General features: G+C 37.8%; 1 protein-coding gene across 2 annotated transcripts in view; it reads left to right on the top strand.

Annotated features, from left to right (window-relative positions):
* Positions 1-25,555, top strand: part of BOD1L1 (biorientation of chromosomes in cell division 1 like 1) — a 59,184-nt gene that overhangs the window by 13,817 nt on the left and 19,812 nt on the right. For both annotated transcript variants that reach the window (XM_001098928.4, XM_015138008.3), the window contains exons 5-15: positions 446-595; positions 3,010-3,176; positions 4,713-4,824; positions 5,453-5,591; positions 6,927-6,999; positions 9,029-15,164; positions 16,919-16,983; positions 18,132-18,216; positions 21,835-21,878; positions 23,192-23,252; positions 24,845-24,915. In XM_001098928.4, the coding sequence (XP_001098928.4) occupies positions 446-595; positions 3,010-3,176; positions 4,713-4,824; positions 5,453-5,591; positions 6,927-6,999; positions 9,029-15,164; positions 16,919-16,983; positions 18,132-18,216; positions 21,835-21,878; positions 23,192-23,252; positions 24,845-24,915 (7,103 nt within the window). The remainder of the gene's footprint in view (positions 1-445; positions 596-3,009; positions 3,177-4,712; positions 4,825-5,452; positions 5,592-6,926; positions 7,000-9,028; positions 15,165-16,918; positions 16,984-18,131; positions 18,217-21,834; positions 21,879-23,191; positions 23,253-24,844; positions 24,916-25,555) is intronic.

Below are 25,555 nucleotides of genomic sequence, written 5' to 3'. Positions count from 1 at the left end.
TATTTTAATAAGTTTAATACTTTTGGAAACTTAAATCCCCTTTGCTTAAGAAAAAAACAAATATTTGTATTTTTGTATACTAATATATCTGTTCACGGAGTAAATTAACATAAATTATGAATTTATAATTTGTCTTATAATTTATTCACATACATTATTTTAAGCAACTTAATTCATAGTTGGATATCCTAATCTTTATTAGGTAGTAAATACTTCAGTTACTTAAAATTCATTTTTTTATTATATCATACATTGTAAATTAATAGTTCAGTTATTTTCACAGAAGTCTACTTTGCCTTTGTATTTTCTGTAAACCACTCTGCCTTGTTTGATAGTTTGACACGTATTTAAAGCAGAAAATTTTAAATGTAATTTAGTAATTGAGCTCTGAATATGTTCTTATAACGAGATGATTTTTTTTTTCTGTTTTATTTTCCTCTTGAAGATTTATCTTTGATAGATTCTGATGTGGATGGACTTACAGACATCACAGTTAGCTCTGTTCATACCAGTGACCTTTCATCTTTTGAAGAAGATACTGAAGAGGAAGTTGTAATGTCTGATAGCATGGAAGAAGGAGAGATTACGTCAGATGGTAAAGCATTTTACATAATAATGCCTCTGAAGCATCCTGTCAAGCATTATTTGTATATTCTAACGGCTATATCCTGAAAAACTGTGTGGTATAATAGCAAGAGCATGGGATTTTGTAGTTGGAAGATTTGTTTCTGAGTCCCAGCTCCAAAGTTGTCTGTCTGGGCAAGCTTGGTAAGTTACTAAATCTCAACAACCTTTGGTTCTTCATTCTTTAACTCTATCCCCTAGTATGATTATTAATTTAAAATGTAGAGGAGATAAATATATGAAGATGCTTTTTATTTGTGTGTGTCACATTTGGGGGCAGCATAGTCCACAACACTGCCCTCAATTAATGGCACCAGTTGCAAGTTCAGGGTTCCCCAAGACCACCTTTAGATTTGATAATTTGCTAAAAGGGCTCATAGAACTTACTGAAAGGTGGTATACTCACAGCTATGGTTGTTTACAGTTAAGGTACTCAGATTAAAATCAGCCAAGGGAAGAAGCACATAGGGCAGAGTCCAGGAAAGTTTCAAACTTCCAATTGTTCCCCCTTGAATTACTTCCTCTGCATTGATGTCTGACGACATATGCAGAATATTGCCAATCAGGGAAGTTCACCAGAGCCTTGGGATCCAAAGTTCTCACCAAGGCTCTAGCATGTAGTCAGAGTTGGCTGCCCACATGGCTGATCTGAGTCTCTAACCCCTCTAGAAGTCAAACTCATACTCCATGACCCACCACTCCAACCCTAAATCACATTGTTAGACTGTTTAGCTTGACTCAAGAGCCTTTGCACTCTGAAACACTCCAGTCAGGCCTAGCGTTCCAGAGGCTTAGAGATTACCTCCCAGAAGCTAATGGTAAAGGCCAGACCTCTCTGGGCAAGGCAGAATTCTTTATAATACAGTTTGTTTTTCAGAAAACCCCTCCTGAGCACTTACTATCTTCCAGGCACTGTGCTAAGGACGTTCGTGTAATAACTCCTGTAGTCCTCAGAACAACCCCAGGAAGTAGGTATAGGCAAGGAGACAAAGTCAGGGAGACCATGTCTTTTCCAGTCATGTAGCTAGTGAGCACTAGTGCAGATTTCAAACCTGAGTCTGTGCTTCTTACCAATATCTTATGCTGCTCTTACCACCTGATTAAATTCTGTTTAGAAGTAATAAAAATACTGAGTTTTATTTGCAATTGCCTGTAGAGAGCATCTTATAAATTTGTTGCTAGCTTTCAGATAGGCTACCTAGAGAGAAAATCATGGCGGAGAAAAAGTATAAGCTTGTAACACCATAGATGAATGTGTCAGTCCCTCCCATTTTTTTTTTCTTCAATTTCACAAACTAAAAAAAGCAGCAGCAGCACTTCCTAATTGTCATATGTGTCCTCATGAGGTCAGCTCTGTGTTACCTGTGTAGGAAGAGTGCTCCCTATCCTGTGAACACTCCACTTTCTCTGCCCTCACTAAAATTAATTCTTGATGCCTTTTTGGGTCTTCTTAAGTTTTTTCCTGGTAAGACTAGATTTTATATGTATGGAATTTTAAAGGTAAGAAGATGGCTATTTTAAGAGTACATGGTAGGAAATGAAAACCTTGTTTACCTTTTTTTCTTCTTGCTGTGTCAAAGCAAAACAGATTACCTTCCAGTTATTGATCCAGTTATTGATTCAATCCAGTTATTGATTCCCACCTCTTCCCTAAATGAGAAATTCAGAGGTGGTCATTAAAATCTCAAGTTTACTTTAAAGTACAGCTTCCAGTGGATTTGTTGAACTTAACAATGGTAAAGCATAAATATCAAGTCCAGTGAAAAATAAGAATTGTTTGTCCAGAGAACACTGAGGCACAGATGGAGGCTTTTAGGCTGAGATAGCTCCAGTGCCTTGGGTTCCTACAAAGGCAAACTGAAGCTCAGTCTGAATAGTAAAACAGAGATTAAACGTAGCTCGATCAGAAACCTCCAATTAACTTCTAACTAGGGACTTTCCACCAGATCATATTCACATAAGGCACATACCTAGCTGTAGCCAATCCAGTCATATATTTCGTCTGCTTTTGTGTTCAGCCTGTAAAAGCCCACTGGTTGTGTTGCCGAAGCAGAGCTCTCAGAACCTCTCCTCGTTCTGACGCCTGATTCATGAATCATTCTTTGCTCCAAAAAACTCTGTTAAATTTAATTTGTCTGAAATTTTCCTTTTAACAGCATAAATAACTATAATGTCTAATTTTTCTTTGTCTTATTTATGTGTGAGAAGCTGATAAGAAATAAAAATATGAATTATAGCCTTTAAAAGTCAATTTCTGAAATTTTCACATCCTAATAGTTCCCCTTTTGGACCTCCAATTGATCTTGCCTTTGCTTCTTGTACAGCATAATGTTGATTTTATGCTAATTCACAGACATACTCCTCTTTCTATTAACTTTCTTACAGATGAAGAGAAGAACAAACAGAATAAAACAAAAACTCAAACTAGTGATTCTAGTGAAGGAAAAACAAAAAGTGTACGGCATGCGTATGTCCACAAACCGTATCTTTACTCAAAGTACTATAGTGATTCTGATGATGAGCTTACTGTAGAACAACGACGACAGTCCATTGTAAGTCCACTTTGTTCTGTTATTTTAACCTACTACATCAGGTTAACAAACTTAAATAGTCTTATCTGCAAGGTACTGGTGTGCATATGAAGCAGAGACATACAGGATTTGCCTGTAGGAACCTTGTCATTTAACTAGGTAGAGTAGATGTAAACATGTGACAGAGATGTTTGTGTCATCATTACTAATACAAGCGAATATCCCTTATCCGAAATGGGTGGGACCAGAGGTGTTGCAAATTTTGGAATTTTTCACAATTTGGAATATTTGCATATACATAATGAGAAATCTTAGGGATGGAACCCAAGTCTAAACATAAAATTCATTTGTGTGTCTTATATACCTATGCACATAGCCTGCCAATTATTCTATACAATGTTTTTCATAATTTGGTGCATGAAACAAAGTTTTGACTACAGTTTGACTGCCACCTGTCACATGAAGTCAGGTGTGGAATTTTCAACTTGTGAGAGCATGTCAGTGCTAAAGAGTTCACATTTTCAGATGATGGTTGCTCAACCTATAGTAGTGAAACTGGCAACAACCTAAATGCTTCACAGTATGGAAATGTTTAAACCAAGTGTAGATCCAATCCTGCAAGGATATGGTATGCAGCTATTAACATACTATTGAGATGGAAATGCTATTGACCTATTTCTTGGATTCGAAAATATTTCTAATTATAAAATGTACCACTGAATTAATAACTGCTTTTTAAAGAAAATTACTACCTTATTGTTATATATGTATGTTAGTTTTAAGATAGCTTACAATTTTAGAAACATTAAAGTATGAAAAGTTGTAAAATATGAAAAGTTCAGAATCAGGAAATATTGTTACATAGGAAAATGATTTGAAGAAACTGCCCCAAAATGCTAGTGGTGATCAGCTTTCCCTTCAGGCTTATCTCTTGAAAAGGTTACTTGGTTAGAAGTTATGCACCTGCTTAGGATTTTTGGCACTCCGGGCCAGAAAAGAGTAGTGGGAGTAGCACAATGATTGTGAATTCTTTCTGCTGTAAAAGACAACAGCTGCAAGTCCCAAGTCCCTTGGGTCCCAAGCGTATAACCATCAAGTCATATATGTTGTAGAACTAGCCTATCACTTGAATTTTTATTTCAACTGTTTTCTATAAGAATAGTTGGAAAGTTATAAACACCTACCTATATATACTTAATGTTCATAGATATTTTCACAGCTGTCTTTTTAATTGAAACAACCAGCTTATTTAATCACTTTTTCCCAAAATAATACCTTTCCCATTCTTTAAACTAATGGCATTCTGAAAGAGTAATGGCAAATTTTCATAACTGTTTATTTTTTTCTGGTAACTTCCAGATTGAAACATACACATACATATGTATGTATACACATACAGATAAATGTGTTTATATATATGTAGTGTATGTGCATTTTTTCAGAGTCCATTAATTTGTAAGAACATCTGAAGGGTAAACTAAAATTTTTAAAAAATACAGTTTTTCAGTGTGTTTCTGCCTTTGCCTAATAATCTGTTAGGATATTTTGTGGTTTTAGGCCAAAGAAAAAGAAGAGAGGCTTTTAAGAAGGCAAATTAATAGAGAGAAACTTGAAGAAAAACGAAAACAGAAAGCAGAAAAGACAAAGTCTTCAAAAACCAAGAGTCAAGGTATACATGTTAACTTTTAATATTTTAAACTATCTTATATATTTCATTATTTTCCAGGTACTCTTATGTTACTTATGAGACATGGATATAAAATAAAAGGATCTATTCTCAAATGTGGAAGATTTCCTTGCGTTTTAATCTCATGTGTTTATTCATTTTTCTTTTTTATTATATTGCTAAATCTTAATTAAACATTTTATCAGATACCAGCTTATGCAACTCATTTGTTAGCAGTTTATTTTTCTGTAATGATTTGATTATCACTGGAAAGTAGATTGTTAACAATGAGTTATCAACCCTTGCTGGTGATTAATGAAATTAATCTATGCTTATGATAACTAAAATGTCAAACATTTACCTGTAATATTGCATTGAACAAAATTGTATTCCCTCTGCGCACTAATCCTATGTAATATATGAATTCACACATACACACATTTATGTGATCATTTGAAATAGGAAAGATAAGACTTCTTCATCTAAAATATTATGTCTGTTCCAGCACAGCTTAAGAATATTAAAGCCATTTTGGCTTTAACAATGATTAGAAAAATCTTAATGAAAAATTAATATTACACTGTTTATAAAACTTTTCTGAAATACATTTTATTGATTGCTTCTTTTCTAGGCAGGAGTAGTGTGGACTTAGAGGAATCATCAACAAAGAGTTTGGAACCTAAAGCCCCCAGAATTAAAGAAGTCCTTAAAGAACGGAAAGTTTTAGAAAAAAAAGTAGCCTTAAGCAAAAAGAGAAAAAAAGATTCAAGGTACATATTTCATCTGGTCATGTTTCCCTTGTAACACTCCCCTGGGTGCTTTCAGAAGAAAGGCGTTGAAGTGACACTAAAGAGTTGTACTTAGGATGTGTATGTTACTGCATATTTATGAAGGACCTTAGGGTTTCGTATTTAGTATCAAAATGTTAATATCTATAACATTTCTAAGTAGTGTATCTTAATTTTTTTGGGTGTCTCAGATCTTTTTGATAATTTGATGAGAGCTTTAGACCCTCTCCCCTGAAAAATGTACGTGCATAAGCTAACAATTATCCCTAGAGTTTCAGAGTTTATGGATCCTCTAGAAGTTATCTAGAAGTATTCCTCTTGTTGGCGTTCAGTAACCACTTGTTTATAATTATTATTTCCAGTCTTTCCACGCTTTTAGTTTTACCAGTATTCCATGATTTTCCCCCAACCCAGAATCTGAGCCAGATTCCTTGTTAACTGCATTATCATGGTTAACTTTTTAAGAATTAGAAAGCTAAAGAGACTCTTGAGGGTAGCTATGAAGTCTTGTGAGCCATGGGCTGCAATTTGTTTATTCCATCAAGTTGCATTTATGTAAATTTATCACAGACTTCAAGATAACTGATTTGATAATTTGCAGAACTTGGAAGAGTAGTAAGCTCTCAAATTTCTTACTGTTATTGCATCTCATCCTTATTGAGCTGAATAAATAAGACTTCCCTCTTTACTCAAAAGATAGTAATTTTGAAGTGTAATTATAGCCCATAAAACATTCATCTTTAAGCAACAAATTAGGAATTTTTGTTTCGGCTGTACTTTCCTTTAGCACCAAGAACAGTTCATGCCATATTTGGGATTGTGCTCTCCTTTGTTGACCAATAATTGATAGGATTTAAATTGAAATGTAACAAGTCTCCATTTATCGATTAAGTGTATAAATTATAGTAAACGGCTGGGCGCTGTGGCTCATGCCTTTAATCCCAGCACTTTGGGAGGCAGGGGCGGGTGGATCACATGAGGTCAGGAGTTTGAGACCAGCCTGACCAACATGGTGAAACTCTGTCTGTACTAAAAATACAAAATTAGCCAGGCATTGTGGTGCATGCCTGTAATCCCAGCTACTTGGAAGGCTGAGGCAGGAGAATTACTTGAACTCAGGAGCGGAGATTGCAGCGAGCCAAGATTGCGCGATTGCACTCCAGCCTGGGCAACAAGAGCAAGACTCCACCTCAAAAAATAATCATAATAAAATAAGATAAATAAAAATTATAGTAAAGGAAAGCTTTTTATTGTTTTCAACCTTCCTGAAAAATTTTCACATTTGATCCATGCTTTATATTTGACTTTCACCCTTAGGAATGTTGAAGAGAACTCCAAAAAGAAACAGCAATCTGAAGAAGATTCCAAAGAAACCTTTAAAACAAGTGAGGTATGTCTTAATAAAACCTCATTTCAAATGCTGTTTTGTTAGATATAGGCTGTTTATTCCTTTGGAATAAAACTTAGCATGTCATTTGACTTTTTTCAAGTTAAATAAAAAGTCACTTACATTCAGCATTTTTGAAACCCCATTTTGTTATGTCCCAAATTGCCCATTTTGTTGAGTTGATTTATATATTTGTCTTTTATCTAGGTAATAGCTACTTTTCTTCTCTTTTCCCATTTCTTATAATTGCAATAACAAAAATGCCAGTAATGACCAAAAAAAAGAAAAAGGGAGGCTAAAATTAAAATCTAAAATCCCCCCACTATAACAAATTATCCTTTTTATTCCCTTTCATTCCTTATCCACAGGTCCACATAATTTTTTAGAGTACAAGTAATCTGGCAAACTGTTTTTAACATTTTACTCATTTCATGTCACCTTCTGGGCTTCCTAATTATTTAATGATTGTGTAGTGTTACATTTAATGTAGATACCATAATTTATTTGAGTATGTCCTTATATTTTAGCGCTTAGGTTGTTTCCAAGATTTGATCATTTTGAACAGTAAAAGCAATGTACAATGTTTTCTTCCCCCTTTCAGGATTATTTTCGTGGGACGAACTTTTGCTTGCACTCGTTTAAAATTATTATTTACAAAGCCACATTATCTATAGTTCTGTAGCTAAAATATCTTATTATTTCCAGAGGGAAAAAGCAATAGTTTAGTGATTATTTGTTTATCATCAGCAAACATAAATTTATTTACTCAGAAATTAAAGGCATATTTAGAAATATATAGTGATGGTTTAATGACATATTTTTAAAGATTTAACTTTGTGATAATTCTCTATAAAAAATTATCTCATAAGATTGTATTCACATTGTTTAGAATTAGTTTTTTATTGTGAAGTTAGGTTGCACAAACTCCTGTTAGTTCTTTGAGTAATTTAATTTTAAGCTATTTAATAAGGTCTTGTTATGACCTGGACCCTGTTATTAGTAGAAGTATATTAATCTTTGTGTTGACATTTAAGGAGATGCAGTGTTAAACTGACCTAGAGGCACAAAGGTCTGTCTAAGAACTTTGGCCCATTATTTGCATAAGAATAATTATAGCGAGTAGTCGGTGGGTCTTTATTGAAGTAGATTTAGTCAACATCCCCTCATTAATATTAATCACCTACTTAGGGCCAAACCACAGGGCCAGGAGGAAGGTTTAGATGCTCTTGTCTCAGTATCTTTTTTGAATACATAAACATATGCATATGTTATATATGATATGGTTACTATGAGTTATTGCATACATTTGAAGCTTCGTGTATAGAATGTTGTACAAGTAGCCTAAATTCATGAGGTTTCCATACATATTTCAGGTTTCTAAATCAAAATATAGGAAATCTATATTTCAGTGTATTTCAATTTTAAATTGCCTTCATGTATTATGTTTTTGACTGTAAAGAACATTGGACTGTCATTTATTTAGCTTGTATTTATTATTGAGTGCTGAGCATTAGTGAGCTCTAGTGATTCAGAATTGAAGAATTCATAGACAAATCAGTGCCTGTGGTATGCTGGAAGGAGTACTAGACATGGAATGAAATAATCTAAACTCATTTCTAACACACCTACTTGAGGCCTGAGTGTCACGTTATAGAATTATGATGAGCTTCAATTTCCTGATGGTTTAATGGCATATTTTTAAGTATTTAACTTTATTTTGTGATAAATCTCTATGAGAAATAATCTCATAAAATTGTGTTCATATTGTTTAGAATTAGTTTTTTATTGTGAAGTGTGGTTGTTGTAAACTCCTGTTAGTTCTTTGAGGAATTTAGCTTTTTAAAATCAAGTTAATAATATCTATTTTTTAAAATCAGGTGAGTTTTTGACACCTACACAGGCTGCTTGCAAGAATTAAGTGAGATGTTACATATGTGACAGCACTCAACATATTAAGTGCACCCAAATGTTACATTTGAATCTAAAAATTGATTTTGGTATTTCTCATATTTTAATCTTTGTTTTCTTTCAGCATTGTGAAAAGGAAAAAATGTCTTCTTCAAAAGAGCTGAAGCATGTTCATGCAAAAAGTGAACCAAGTAAACCTGCCCGGAGACTTTCAGAGTCTTTGCATGTAGTTGATGAAAACAAAAATGAATCCAAAGTAGAAAGAGAACATAAAAGACGGACATCTACCCCTATTATCATGGAGGGGGCACAGGAAGAGACTGACACAAGAGATGCAAAAAGGCAAGTAGAACGTGCAGAAATTTGCACCGAAGAGCCCCAGAAACAGAAAAACATACTTAAAAATGAAAAACATCTAAAGAAAGATGATTCTGAAACACCACATTTGAAAAGCCTACTTAAGAAAGAGGTGAAATCCTCCAAGGAGAAGCCTGAAAGAGAGAAAACTCCATCGGAAGACAAATTGCCTGTGAAACATAAATATAAAGGTGATTGTATGCATAAAACAGGTGATGAGACTGAGCTTCACTCTTCTGAGAAAGGTTTAAAGGTAGAGGAAAATATTCAAAAGCAAAGTCAACAAACAAAGCTTTCTTCAGATGATAAAGCCGAACGAAAAAGTAAACATAGGAATGAAAGGAAATTATCAGTATTAGGCAAAGATGGAAAGCCAGTTTCTGAATATATTATAAAAACAGATGAGAATGTTCGTAAAGAAAACAACAAAAAAGAGAGACGCTTGTCAGCCGAAAAAACTAAGGCAGAGCACAAATCAAGAAGGTCAAGTGATTCTAAAATTCAGAAAGATTCTCTGGGTTCCAAGCAACATGGTATCACATTACAGAGAAGAAGTGAAAGTTATTCGGAAGATAAATGTGATATGGACTCCACTAACATGGATAGTAATTTGAAACCAGAAGAGTTTGTTCACAAGGAGAAACGACGAACAAAGAGCTTGTTAGAAGAGAAACTTGTGTTGAAGTCTAAATCAAAAAGTCAAGGCAAACAGTTAAAAGTTGGAGAAACAGAATTACAAGAAGGTGTCACAAAACAGGCAACCACTCCAAAACCAGACAAGGAGAAGAACACAGAAGAAAATGACTCAGAAAAACAGCGAAAGTCTAAAGTTGAAGACAAACCTTTTGAAGAAACTGGTGTTGAACCTGTATTAGAGGCTGCTTCTTCTTCAGCACATAGTACACAGAAGGATTCTAGTCATAGAACCAAGTTACCATTAGCAAAGGAGAAATATAAGAGTGATAAAGACTCCACTTCCACTAGGCTTGAGAGAAAGTTGTCAGATGGCCACAAAAGCAGGAGCTTGAAACATAGTAGTAAAGACATAAAAAAGAAGGAAGAAAATAAGGCAGATGACAAGGATGGTAAAGAAAGTGACAGTAATCATGAAAAGGCCAGAGGTAATAGTTCACTCATGGAAAAGAAATTAAGTAGAAGATTGTGTGAAAATCGGAGAGGAAGCTTGTCACAAGAAATGACTAAAGGAGAAGAAAAGCTAGCAGCAAACACTTTGAGCGCTCCCAGCGGTTCTTCCCTTCAGAGACCAAAAAAGAGTGGTGATACGACATTGATCCCTGAACAAGAGCCAATGGAAATTGATTTTGAGCCAGGTGTTGAAAATGTGTTTGAAGTATCTAAAACCCAAGACAGCCGCAATAATAATTCTCAGCAAGACATTGACTCTGAAAATATGAAACCAAAAACTTCTGCCACAGTTCTAAAGGACGAATTGAGAACTTGCACAGCAGATTCAAAAACAACAGCTCCAGCTTATAAGCCAGGCCGTGGAACAGGAGTTAATAGTAATTCTGAAAAGCATACCGACCATAGAAGCACCCTGACCAAGAAAATGCATATCCAAAGTGCTGTGTCCAAACTCAACCCTGGGGAGAAAGAACCCATTCATAGAGGAACTAATGAAGTGAATATAGATTCTGAAACTGTTCATAGAATGTTACTGAGTGCCCCATCAGAAAATGATAGGGTACAGAAGAATTTGAAAAACACAGCTGCTGAAGAACATGTTGCTCAAGGAGATGCTGCTCTTGAACATTCCACAAATTTAGACTCCTCTCCATCCTTAAGTTTAGTGACTGTTGTGCCTCTGAGGGAATCTTATGATCCAGATGTAGTTCCTGTGTTTGACAAAAGAACCGTTTTAGAAGGTGGCACAGCCAGCAGCTCCCCTGTAGATCACTCTGCTCTCTCTAATCAAAGTCTGACTGTTAGGGAATCAGAAGTCCTTAAGACAAGTGACAGCAAAGAAGGTGGTGAAGGTTTCACAGTAGATACACCAGCAAAAGCAAGCATCGCTAGCAAAAGACACATTCCGGAAGGTCACCAGGCTACTTTATTGGATGGTAAACAAGGAAAGGTAATCATGCCTCTTGCAAGCAAGTTAACGGGCATGATTGTGGAAAATGAGAATGTTACCAAAGAAGGTGGTTTAGTGGACATGGCCAAGAAAGAAAGTGACTTAAATGCAGAGCCCAATTTAAAGCAGACAGTTAAAGCAACAGTAGAGAATGGCAAGAAGGATGGCCTTGCTGTTGATCATATTGTAGGCATGAGTACAGAAAAATATGCTGAACCTGTCAAACTTAAGCATAAAAGAGGCCCAGGTAAAGTGAAAGACATATCAATTGATGTTGAAAGAAGGAATGAAAACAGTGAGGTAGACACCAGTGCTGGAAGTGGCTCTGCACCCTCTGTTTTGCACCAAAGGAATGGACAAACTGAGGATGTGGCAACTGGGCCTGGGAGAGCAGAAAAGACTTCTGTTGCCACTAGTACTGAAGGGAAGGACAAAGATGTCACCTTAAGTCCAGTGAAGGCTGGGCCTGCCACAACTACTTCTTCAGAAACAAGAGAGAGTGAGGTGGCTTTACCCTGCACCAGCATTGAGGCAGATGAAGGCCTCATTATAGGAACACATTCCAGAAATAATCCTCTTCATGTTGGTGCAGAAGCCAGTGAATGCACTGTTTTTGCTGCAGCTGAAGAAGGCGGGGCTGTTGTCACAGAAGGATTTGCTGAAAGTGAAACCTTCCTCACAAGCACTAAGGAAGGGGAAAGTGGGGAATGTGCTGTGGCTGAATCTGAGGACAGAGCAGCAGACCTGCTGGCTGTACATGCAGTTAAAATCGAAGCCAATGTAAATAGCGTTGTGACAGAGGAAAAGGATGATGCTGTAACCAGTGCAGGCTCTGAAGAGAAATGTGATGGTTCTTCAAGTAGAGACTCAGAAATAGTTGAAGGAACTATTACTTTTATTAGTGAAGTTGAAAGTGATGGAGCAGTTACAAGTGCTGGGACAGAAATAAGAGCAGGATCTATAAGCAGTGAAGAGGTGGATGGCTCCCAGGGAAATATGAGAATGGGTCCCAAAAAAGAAACAGAGGGCACTGTGACATGTACAGGAGCAGAAGGCAGAAGTGATAACTTTGTGATCTGCTCAGTAACCAGAGCAGGGCCCCGGGAGGAACGCATGGTTACAGGTGCAGGTGTTGCCCTGGGAGATAATGATGCACCACCAGGAACAAGTGCCAGTCAAGAAGGAGATGGTTCTGTGAATGATGGTACAGAAGGTGAGAGTGCAGTCACCAGCACGGGAATAACAGAAGATGGAGAGGGGCCAGCAAGTTGCACAGGTTCAGAAGATAGCAGTGAAGGTTTTGCTATAAGTTCTGAATCGGAAGAAAATGGAGAGAGTGCGATGGACAGCACAGTAGCCAAAGAAGGCACTAATGTACCATTAGTTGCTGCTGGTCCTTGTGATGATGAAGGCATTGTGACTAGCACAGGCGCAAAAGAGGAAGACGAGGAAGGGGAGGGTGTTGTGACTAGTACTGGAAGAGGAAATGAAATTGGGCATGCTTCAACTTGTACAGGGTTAGGAGAAGAAAGTGAAGGGGTATTGATTTGTGAAAGTGCAGAAGGGGACAGTCAGATTGGTACTGTGCTAGAGCATGTGGAAGCTGAGGCTGGAGCTGCCATCATGAATGCAAATGAAAATAATGTTGACAGCATGAGTGGCACAGAGAAAGAAAGTAAAGACACAGATATCTGCTCCAGTGCAAAAGGGATTGTAGAAAGCAGTGTGACCAGTGCAGTCTCAGGAAAGGATGAAGTGACACCAGTTCCAGGAGGTTGTGAGGGTCCTATGACTAGTGCTGCATCTGATCAAAGTGACAGTCAGCTCGAAAAAGTTGAAGATACCACTATTTCCACTGGCCTTGTGGGGGGTAGTTACGATATTCTTATATCTGGTGAAGTCCCAGAATGTGAAGTTGCCCACACATCACCAAGTGAAAAAGAAGATGAGGACATCATCACCTCTGTAGAAAATGAAGAGTGTGATGGCCTCATGGCAACTACAGCCAGTGATGATATTACCAACCAGAATAGCTTAGCTGGGGGTAAAGATCAACGCAAAGGCTTGATGATTTCCACCAGTACCACAAATGATTACACCCCTCAGGTAAGCGCAATTACAGATGTGGAAGGAGGTCACTCAAATGCTCTGAGAACTGAAGAAAACATGGAAGGTACCAGAGTAAACACAGAAGAATTTGAAGCCCCCATGCCCAGTGCAGTCTCAGGAGATAACAGCCAACTCACTGTCAGTAGAAATGAAGAGAAAGATGAGTGTGCCATGATTTCCACAAGCATAGGGGAAGAATTTGAAGTGCCTATCTCCAGTGCAACAACCATCAAGTGTGCTGAAAGTCTCCAGCCAGTTGCTGCAGCAGTGGAAGAAAGGGCTACAGGTCCAGTCTTGATAAGCACCGCTGACTTTGAGGGGCCTATGCCCAGTGCATCCCCAGAAGCTGAAAGTCCTCTTGCCTCAACCAGCAAGGAGGAGAAGGATGAATGTGCTCTCATTTCCACTAGCATAGCAGAAGAATGTGAGGCTTCTGTTTCCGGTGTAGTTGTTGAAAGTGAAAATGAGCGAGCTGGTACAGTCATGGAAGAAAAAGACGGGAGTGCCATCATCTCCACGAGCTCGGTGGAAGACTGTGAGGGCCCAGTGTCCAGTGCTGTCCCTCAGGAGGAAGGCCACGCCTCAGTCACACCAGCAGAGGAGATGGGTGACACTGCCATGATTTCCACAAGCACCTCTGAAGGGTGTGAAGCAGTCATGATTGGTGCTGTCCTCCAGGATGAAGATCGGCTGACCATCACAAGAGTGGAAGACTTGAGCGATGCTGCCATCATCTCCACCAGCACAGCAGAATGTGTGCCAATTTCTGCCAGCATCGACAGACATGAAGAGAACCAGCTGACTGCAGACAACCCAGAAGGAAATGGTGACCTGTCAGCCACAGAAGTGAGCAAGCACAAGGTACCCATGCCCAGCCTAATTGCTGAGAATAACTGTAGGTGTCCTGGGCCAGTCAGGGAAGGCAAAGAACCGGGTCCCGTGTTGACCGTGAGCACTGAGGAGGGGCACAACTTGCCATCAGTCCACAAACCCTCTGCAGGGCAAGGCCATCCAAGTGCTGTTTGTGCAGAAAATGAAGAGAAGTATGGCAAGGAGTGCCCCGAAGTAGGACCATTTGTAGGAAGAGGAGAGCAAGAGAGCACTTTACACCTCATAAATGCAGAAGAGAAGAATGTATTGTTGAACTCCCTTCAGAAAGAAGATAAGAGCCCAGAGACAGGGACAGCAGGGGGCAGTAGCACAGCAAGTTATTCAGCAGGAAGGGGCTTAGAGGGGAATGCTAACTCACCTGCCCACCTGAGAGGACCAGAACAGACGTCTGGGCAGACGGTTAAGGATCCCTCTGTCAATGTTCACTATTTGGCAGCAGTAAATACCGGTGCTATAAAAGCTGATGACATGCCACCTGTCCAAGGCACAGCGGCTGAGCATTCCTTTCTTCCTCCTGAGCAACAGGGGCCTGAAGACAGCTTGAAAACTGGTACCACCAAATGTATTACTGGCCAAGAATCAAAAATTGCTCCTTCCCACACAATGATCCTTCCAGCTACCTACAGTGTAGCTCTGTTAGCTCCTAAATGTGAGCAGGACTTGACTGTAAGGAGTGATTATAGTGGCAAATGGACTGATCAAGCATCTGCTGAGAAAACAGGAGATGGTAACAGCACAAGGAAATCATTCCCTGAGGAAGGAGACGTAATGGTTACTGTGTCTTCTGAAGAAAATGTGTGTGACATAGGTGAGAATCTGTACCTAATTGCAAATTTTAACATTTTACAAGGATGATTGTACAACAGAGTGCGTTTAGGACAGTCTTCCAAAAGATGGTTTTGGTTCCAGAAAGATGAAATATCTATAAATTTTTTTCTCATATCATAATGTTGCAAAATAACTCATCAAACTTGAAGGTCAAACTTCTCTAAAAGGTACTTGTGTTTAAAAGTTTAAAACCTTTGGCCCATTTCTCATGTGTGGGGAGAGAAAAAGCAGGAGGCTGAGGCATGGGAAGTCCACATGTTATTTACATGACTGCTGCAACTTACTAAACCTCTTTGACCTACAGGTTTCTTGTCAATCAAAAGGAAGAGTACCCTACCACAACCCAATGAAAGCAATATATATATTTTTTACCACCCTCATTTTACAAATGAGGAAATACGGTCAGAAAATTTAAATAGCGTTCATGGTCCTCGGGTGACTTTTAGAAGAAAAAAAGCTTCCGAGCCTCCATTTCTTGTATAAAATGGGGATAATAAGATGGGATCACAATACAAAGGCAAACATGATTCCAACCCTCATCTGATTAGAGGTTTGCAGTATGTATTTGTTCAGTCTGCTGGTTCCTTTGAATCAAGGGAGCACATTATTCTTTTTAACTGAGCCTATTTTTCAGGTGAAATGAGTTTCTAGTTTAGAATATATTTGAAAGTGAAAGGAAACATTTTTCCCTGCTGATAGATTTTGGACAGTGCTGGTCTGTTAGAAATAGTTAATGACTTTCAAGGATATTATATCAGTCATGCCTTACACCATCCAACTTCAGATACTTTAAGTGGACAGTGACACTTTAAAGCGTGACAGTTGCCTAGAATGGTATTAAGCATAGGATGCTGTGAGAACCAAAGGGTCCTTATGTGCTGGACTTGAAGGGGCAGAGGAATTCTTTTCCACTCTGACTGTATAAATTGTAGCATCCTGGACTTTTAACTGAAACAGACCTTAGCCATCAGCTAACCCAGTCTCAGGAAACTGAGGCCAATAGATTTAGTCTTGTTCATTATAGAGACTTAGGAGAGTTTAAGAAATGCTCCAAGGGTTGAAACAAGTAACTTTACAAGTTTCTGTTGAATTTAGCCTAGAGTAAATTGAATGCTTCAGAAGTTTTTATGACTCAATCATTGCTACAATTACTCATCCCTCTTTTTTTCCTGAAGAAGTGAAAATAGAAGGGTTTCTACAGAAGATTCTACACAATCTACAGAAGGATATAGGAAAGAGGCAAGACCAGAGTAGAATCTCTCCACCTGACAAAATTTTATTTTCTTTTTGTCTACCTCACAGTTTAACTTTATGTTCAGTATTTGTGTTCAATGTGAAGCAAGTAAAGTGAATCTGTTACTAAATCACCTGTACTGAGAATAGACCTTAGTGACTCAGAATATTTTTAAGGACAAACTTGATGGAGATCGCTGCAGAAAAATACTTGGAAATGAAGATGTCTCCACAGATAATACTTTTGTCATTCTTTCTGGGCAGTTATCTTACTGTGCAAACAAGAATTTCACTCACCCAAAATGAGCACGTAATCCCTGCCTTTCATCCAGATTCTTTTTATACAACATATTCCTTTTGGTCATTTTCTACTGACAGCAAAATAAACCAGAGAAGGAAGGTGGCACGGCATGTCAGATAACCACATTCCATTACTTTTGACCCCAGATGTATTTTGCAAGCAAATTCTTAAATTGTACTAAATGGCTTGAATTTTATTAGGCAATGAAGAGTCTCCATTGAATGTTTTGGGAGGATTGGAACTGAAAGCCAACTTGAAAATGGAGGTATGGCTTATAATTCAGCTGTGCTGAACTGTAAGTGATTATCATCACATATACACATATTTATACTTATGTGATATATAGCTCCTGTTCTCATTGTACTTATGACACTTAGTGGTGCTATTGTCATATCCTGTGGGGGAGAAAGTTAAGAACCTCAGTAATCTTAGTAAATAGTGCCATCATCAGTTCCATTTACTCAAGCCAGAAACACAAGAGTCACCATAAGTTTCTCCGTCATCCCACATTTTATTTATCGCCATTTCTTACAGGTTCCATTTCCAGAATATAACATGAGTCCATCTATTTCTGTTTCTACAGTCACCACCTTAGGCTAAGCCACTACTTCAGTAGCCTCTCCATTAGGCTTATTTTGCTCCACCCTCCTCCAGTGTGATTCACACTGCAGGTAGTCTTTAGAAACATAACTTAGGCCCTGTCATAGCTCTGCTTAAAATTTGTGGTGGCTTCCCATCATGCTTAGAATAAAATCTGCTTTTTTTTTTTTTTTTTAAAGCATGGCTTTGGTGCTTACACAGTTTAGTCTCCATATCCTCTTTCTAGCCTGATCTCAAGGCACCATCCAAGTATATGTGACAAGACGGCAGTGAACATGGGGGTTATGAACACCACAGAGGAAACACAACTTGCCCAATAGGAGCAAGGGGCAGGTAGACAGGAGGGCTTGCAAGGAGGACACTGAAATAGAATTTTGAAAGTAGAGTGGAAATTTCCCAGAAGAGAAAGAAAGAGCCTTCCAAGCAAAGAGAATGTTGTGTTCTAGACTCAGAGACAGGAGGGCACGTGGTGTGTCTCAGGCACTGCAGTGGTTCACGGTGAGCTGTGGTGAGACTTAAGCCTGGAAGGCAGTGGGAGCCCATCAGGAAGAGTCTTGTGTGGTGTGCTGAGTTGGGGGTTTTACCTTTAAAGCAATAGAAGACCCATTGATGGATGAAATACAAAATTAAATTGATTTTTTACTTGCTTGGTTTTTAAAGTTTGATGTATTTATTTTTAAGTTTTGTGTACTCTTAAAAGTAGGCTTTTATATTGTTTCAGGATGCTAGGGTTTTTTGTTTAATTCACTTGAGGTTAGTCTTCTTGTAAAAACCCCGGTTAACTTATTTTTTACGGTGCTTTGGATTTTTTAGGCTTATGTGCCTTCAGAGGAAGAGAAAAATCGTGAAATTCTGGCACCACCAGAAAGTCTGTGTGGGGGAAAGCCAAGTGGGATAGGTGAGCTTCTTAGAGTGGTTGTCGACATTGTTTTTGTTTTTGCCTTGCATGCGGTTTTACCTTTCTAAAAATCAATAGTTGATGCATAATAACATACAGTCTATATTAATTTGCCTCTCACTTTTTAAAATAGATTAGGGAGAATTCTTTACTATCTTATTTTTAACATACACTTTTCCTCATGAAATGTCAATCAACATTACGTAGGGTAATTGTTTAAATCTGATTACCTCCAAATAATAATGCAAAACGAAAGTTGTTTTGGAGCAAACACTTGCTCTATCCCAGCAGTGTTTCTCCATACCCCTGCCTGTCTCCAGACACTATTGCAGCTCACTTCCACAAGGCTAGTCTGAGCCTAAGGACCCACTTTACACCATTTGCTCTTGTCTCTTGCTCAGGCTTTTGCCCCAGTGGCTGCACAGAAACTACTCTCAGCTTATATAACCTCTTCTCAGTCTCTCTGTGCAACATTCTTCATTGTGGACTACAGATTTTAAGGGAGAGCCTCAGTATCAGAAAGGATAAAGGCAGGAGCTCTTAAATGTTTTGGTCTCAAGGACCAAAACTTACTGAAAAATTAGCGACAACCCCAAAGAGATTTTGTTATATGGCTTATACCTGTTGACATTTGCCAAATAAGAAATTAAAATTGAGAAAAGTAAATATTAAGTCACTATTAATTCAATATAATTAACTCACTATAAGTTAACAACTCTATTTTCATGAAAAATAGCTAGATTTTCCAAAACAACACAATTAAGTGATAAAAGTGACCTTGTTTTGCATTTTTGCAAATCCCTTTAAGTCTGGCTTAATAAAAAACAGCAGTTTCTCATATCTGTTTTCACATTCAGTCCTGTTGCTATTTATTGTTTTGGTTAAAGTAAATGAAGAAAATCCAACATTGCAGATAGATGGTTGGGTTTTTGTTTTTATTTTGTTTTGTTTTAGTTTAGTTTAGTTTTGTTTTGTTTTTTGTTTTGTTTGAGACGGAGTCTCACTCTGTTGCCAGGTTGGAGTACAGTGGCGCAATCTCGGCTCACTGCAACCTCCGACTCTCTGGTTCAAGCTATTCTCTTGCCTCAGCCTCCTGAGTAGCTGGGATTGCAGGCACACACCACCATGCCCAGCTAATTTTTGTATTTTTAGCAGAGACGGGGTTTCACCATATTGGCCAGGATGGGTCTCGATCTCCTGACCTTGTGATCCGCCCGCCTTGGCCTCCCAAAGTGCTGGGATTACAGGCGTGAGCCACCGCACCCAGCCAATGGTTGGGTTTTAGTAGCCTTTTCAAATAATTATGGGTACATCTTGGCCTGTGGAAAATTCCATTGAGCACTCATGAGTCTGTAAAACAAATAATGTTAGTTTGGCCCTTGTGAATTCCTTGACGGAAAGCCTCAGGAATTCCCCATAGAGGCTGGACCATACTGGCTTAAGGAAATGGAAATGAGAAGAACTGTGACAGTGAGGAATTATTTCTAATTTGTATTGCAAACATGATTGCGTATTTTCTTCTGATTCCCACAATATTTTTTTTAAGTACTAGGAACTATAGAGTATGTGACCAAATTTAAGCCGGTCCTCCATTTTTTTCCACAATGTTAAAATGTCCATGCAAGTCAAGTGGAATAAACAGTCAGGGTGATTTTGGTTGTAAGCTAATTACTGTGACCAGAGGAATGTAGCTTACTAGTTGACTTAAGTCAGGTGCTGTGTTCCTGGATCCACTTGGTATTCCAGACCACAGTTTGGGCTCTTGGGAAAGGTGCCAGGAGGGCAACTGTAATGTCTACTGTAGTTGGATTGGCTCTTTAAATTATTTCCCTGACAAACATCAAGTCTGCTACCTGTGAGTACTAGGGAAATCAACATGGAAATGACAGATGGAAATAAGTCATTCACTGAAATCAACCTGCAAATAAGGTACTATAATAAAGATACTTACTTGACTGTGGGAGTCAGCTTCCCTGATGTAAGACCTCAGGGAAGACTTGTGTTGGCTCAATCAGTCTCTTCCTTCACCCCCTCCTTTAATTATAGAAAGTAAGATATACAGAAATGCATAAAATGTTTCCCACTCCCTATGAGTAACCACCTTCAGTACAATAAAATTATATTGTTCTACAATTTTTTTTCACTCGACCATATATTGCAGGCACCCATCATTACTTTATCAGCATATACAGATCCACTTCTTTGTTTTAATAGCTAAATAATCGTCCCTAATACCAGTTTTAGATATTTTAGTAGTCTCGGGGTTTCTACTGTTACAGGGCTGCAACAAACTTCCATAATGCATATCACTACATGTGTTTTACCAGGTATTTTCATAAAATTGGATTGGGGGAGGGAGGGTCAAAGAATATGCAGGTTGAGTATCCCTAATCCAAAAGGTTTGGATCAGAAGTATTTAGAATTTCAGATTTCTTAGGATTTAGAAATATGTGCGTTACACCTCATTGAGCATCCCATATCTAAAAATTCAGTCTGAAAGTTCCAGCGAGCCTTTCCTTTGATAGTCATGTTGGCACTCAAAGAATTTCAGATTTTTGGAGCATTTCAGAGTTCTCATTTTTTAATTTGGGATGCTTAACCTGTATACATTTTGAATTTTTATAAGTACTTGTTACTCATTTGGGGCTAAATATTGAGTAATGAGTAGGTTTGCATTAGGTGTACAAGGCAAAGAGAAGGGCAGTAGATGTGGAGTGATTCAGATTAAGTGAATAGTGCATATAAATCTCACCCATGACTTATCTGGGGAGGTTTGGGGAGTGGGAGCAGTTGAGGACCTTCTTACACAAAACCATCTGAAAGGGTCTCGAAGCCTTGTAAGAAGTGTCAGCCAGTCCTGGAAGACCACACCAAGACTTAGTAAGTCATTTATGCTGGCATGTTAAAACCCTGAAGATGACTAATCTATTCAAAACTTGGACAGATACATTAGTTAAAATGTGCATGGGTGTTTTATACTACAAATAATTAACGTCTCATTTGTTAATTGTCAAGAAGCTAACATTTTTGGATTCTGAAGTCCATTGTTCCCACAGCTATATTTCAGATAGCTTTACTGTGTTTAGGTACAGTTCAGTAAGAGATCTACTTACGTAAAAGGAAGTTGTTTAAAAGAAAAATGTGTGTTCTGTCATTGTTGAGTAGAAACAGTAGACTTTGTACTTCATGTTTCCAAAGAATATAAACAGACCATTGCTGTTTGAGGGGATAGGATCTAACTTTTCATTTGACGCTATTATTTTAAATGAACCAGTGTTACACTGCAGCTTAACAGCTACATTAAGATCTTTTACTTTTTTTCTAAGCTTCAGATCACCAACATAGTTAAATCACCGTAGCGATTTAATATACCACTGCTATTACTATAAAAATGCAGTCAACATTAATTTCTGTTGTCTTTTTCTGGTAGTATTTTCTGGTAGTACAACATGGATTGATTGTGGGAAATAAGTGGTCAGAATGTTATAATTTATGAAGGCAACTAAGCCACTTGGTGACATAGGATAGGTTCCCCATCCTAAAAGTCTTCAGATTTATTTCTCTACATTTCAGAAACAATACTCAGTTTCTTTACATCTCATTTTTGTTTTTGAACAGCTGAACTCCAGAAGGAGCCTTTGTTGGTGAATGAATCACTAAATGTAAGTCACTGTAATGATTTTGATTTTTGTGGTTATTGGATTTTTTTTTTATTTTTTGGAGAGCTATTGAGGAGGAGCCATCTGGAGGGGTTACGTGTATACTTCTGTAGGAGCCAGGAGGCATTTGGTAATGTACTCTTCATTTGAGTTCAGCATCCTGACAGCATCTTTCACTAGCTCTTTTCCACGTACACCTATACTCACTGACGAAGAACTCTGAACTTTCTATTGTTTATTATTATAACAGGATTGAAAATTGGATTTTGATGTCTTAAATCATCCTGGTGCTATAGACAAAATAGATTTTAGTTTGAGAATTAAATTTCACTTCATGTTTTTAGACAACTTTTCTCAACATACTAACCTGTAACTGCTATGTGTCTGTATTTTTTTTCCCAGATGTGGCTCTCATAATCCCTTTCATTCTTGAAAGAGTCTTCTTTTGGGCTTTCTGTCTTAATGTATTTATAAGGAACCTCGTATTGTACCAGGAGTGAACATTTTATAAAATGTTTCCAAATGTGCAGACAACTGCATTCTTTCCAATGCCCCTAGAGGAATTGGGGTACTATCAGTGAACCGTGGAATCAGAGTACTTCCTCATCAACCACCCTATTTTGTAGCTAGAAATTCATACACCATATGCTGAATAAGAAGAAAGAGAAAAGCACCACTTGGTGTGGTTCAAGTTTGCCATCCAAGAGTTAAAAATATTTTGACTGGGCACAGTGGCATGGCCTGTAGTCCCAGCTACTGAGGAAGTTGAGGTGGGAGGATCACTTGAGCCCAGGAGTTTGGGTCCAACCTGGGCAACGTAGCAAGACCCTGTCTCTAAAAATAATTTTTTTTTTAATAAAATAAATTTTAAAAGTTAAAAAGACTTTAAATGGAGTTGAAGCTTACCGAGCCAGGTGGCATGTTCTCCATCCTACCTCAGTCCCCCGAGTCCACCAACAGCTATCTTTTCCCCAGTCGAGCATAAATGTCCTTTCCAAATGTGTACAAAAGCCTGTGACCAGGACTTAGGATATTATAGGATATTTCTCTTATTTATTCTTACTCTTTTGCCATTGGCTGCTTTAAGGACAGGAAGAATAAGCACAATAATTTGTTAAACTGAAACCTTTTCAAAAAGAAGATGCTGCATGCTTCTGAGCTTCTGGGTGAAATTAAAAAGAATATGTACCCCAATTCCTTTTGGCATTTGTACAAATAGCCAGGTTATGTAAATTACCTTCTCTCCTCTCTCTCTCTTTTAGCCTTTAAATTTTTTGTGAGACTATCCATAAATATCTTTTATATTATATATTTAGGTTGAAAATTCAGACTTCAGAACAAATGAAGAAATTCATAGCAAATCTTATAACAAAGGAGGTAAGTTAATGAATTTCATAGCCATAGATTTAATATTAATTATAGTTGCCATTTATTGAGTGTGGTCTGTATACCAGGCCTTGTGTTAATTATTTTACATATTTTTCTCTCATTTAATTCATAGTAATTCAGTAAAGTGATAGTTAACAGCATCACTCCTGTAGTTGAGGAAAACGAGTCTTAGACCAGGTGACTTCTTCCAAGCCATAGAGCTTAAAAGTGATGTCTCACTTTAAATAGCTACTAGAACTTTGCCATTAATCTCACAGTTGACTCAATCCAACATGAATACAAAACACATAGTCCCCTGTGGATTACAAGTACCCAACTGTGAAATGTGTTAACTTCCGACAGACAGTTTAGGATGGTGGCATATCAAGGATGTCACATTTTTGTGGGTCTTCTCCCAGGGGTGAGGTCTGGTGGCCATACAACCTGTGTAGGCTGCCAACTCTGGACAGATAATTCCCTTCTCAAACAGAACATAGAATTTTCTTGATGCTTACTAATTTTGTTAATTTTCTATTGTAAGAGTGGGAAAAGAGGCTTATTTACTTATATAGTTATTTTTATAACATATACCATATTTCAAACAAAAGTAAAGTGGTAATAAACACCCATGTGCCCCCAACTTTGTTTTGCCCTATCTTACAATTTAGTATATTTGCTTCACATACCTTTTAAAAAATATTATGGTGGAATCCCCATTTACCCCTTCCCAATCCCAATCTCTTTCCCTTTAATCCCACTCCAGAAGGAACCACTATTATGCATTAGTTATATATAGGTCCATAAACAACATGTAACATATGTTGCCTTCGTTAGATAAATATGTGGTCTCACATTACATAAACCCTCCCCACGTTATTTGCTCATTCAGCAGTTTGAGATTTTGTTCTGTTGATTTGTATTAACTCTAATTATTTTCATTGCTTTCGAATATACCGGAGTTAGTATTTTTTGCTTCATTTGTACATTATTTTGCACATGTAGGTATTTTGAAGCTTTTCCCAATTACAAAGAGTGCTACTGTGTATGTTCTCCTACCTTTCCCAGTGTATATGTAGTGTACTTATATTTCTGGGTATGGAATTGCTCAGTTATAGGCACCTCTTCAGCTTTACTGCATGTGCTAAATTGACCCCAAGTAGTGTACCAGTTGTCACTCTATAGCATCTCCTGTATTTGGTATTGTTTGACTGGTGAATGTTTGTTAGCCTGATGATTATGATGCAGTGATTCATTGTTTTCATTGATGCTTCTTAATACTGTGTTGCTACACAAAGTAGGGGGAAGGGCCTTGAAGTCTTCTGTGTAAAGTCCAGTGTTGTTACCCCCGACATGTTACTGACCTCCTTGAACCCCGTTCCCTCACATCTACAAGTGGAGGAAGAAAGAGAACTTAACTGACGGAGTTGTGTGGAGGATCCCATCAAAAATCATTTGTGAACTATCTACCATAATGCCTTGTACTGGTACTCAGTAAAGTTACTCACTCAGTTTTCTCCCAGCCCCCTAACACACACCTACAATAAGTATTGGAATATAAAAAGATTTAAGATTTTTTTTTCTTTTTTGTATTTATTACTCAGAGATATCCAGTGATAGAAAAGACAACGCAGAAGCCATAAGCAGTCACAGTGTTGAGGCAGATCCTAAAGAGGTGCGTTTTAATAAACTCAAGTGTTTGATATTTTATACATAATATTTTCACTGTGCACAAAGAAGGGCTTTAGGAAGGCTTTACTTCTTTGTATAAATTAAATATTAATGGGTATACTGAGAGTTCCACATGTCACTTTTACCTGTATATGCCCTTTCAATGTTTAGGCAAATAGCAGTTCTCAGGACTGTCTGGAAGTGCCCATGTTGTATAGTCAGAATGGTTTTTCATGCACCTTTCATCAACCGTAAGAAGTCCACGTTTAATCAGCCACTAAGCAGAAAAAATACTACTAATTATGACATGCCATCAGTTGTAAGATATATATAGCTTGACTTCAGAGATAGTGAAATGATAAATAATTTTTTAAACATGTGTTTTAGAATTATTGAAATACAGTATGTAGCTAGAAATAGCATGTTTTGTATGAATTTACATTCAAACCCAGAAAAAAGACTAAAGCTTACAAAATTAGTCTAATCCAAATCTAAATATCAAGTGTTCTAGATTTTTTTTTTTTTTTTTTTTTTTTGAGATGGAGTCTTGCTCTGTCGCCCAGGCTGGAGTGCAGTGGCATGAACGCTGCTCACTGCAAGCTCCGCCTCCCGGGTTCACACCATTCTCCTGCCTCAGCCTCCAA

Source organism: Macaca mulatta, chromosome 5, assembly GCF_049350105.2.
Source record: "Macaca mulatta isolate MMU2019108-1 chromosome 5, T2T-MMU8v2.0, whole genome shotgun sequence".
Taxonomy (NCBI): domain Eukaryota; kingdom Metazoa; phylum Chordata; class Mammalia; order Primates; family Cercopithecidae; genus Macaca; species Macaca mulatta.
The sequence above is the reverse complement of the archived record's forward strand: the minus strand, read 5'-3'. Positions and strand labels throughout refer to the sequence as shown.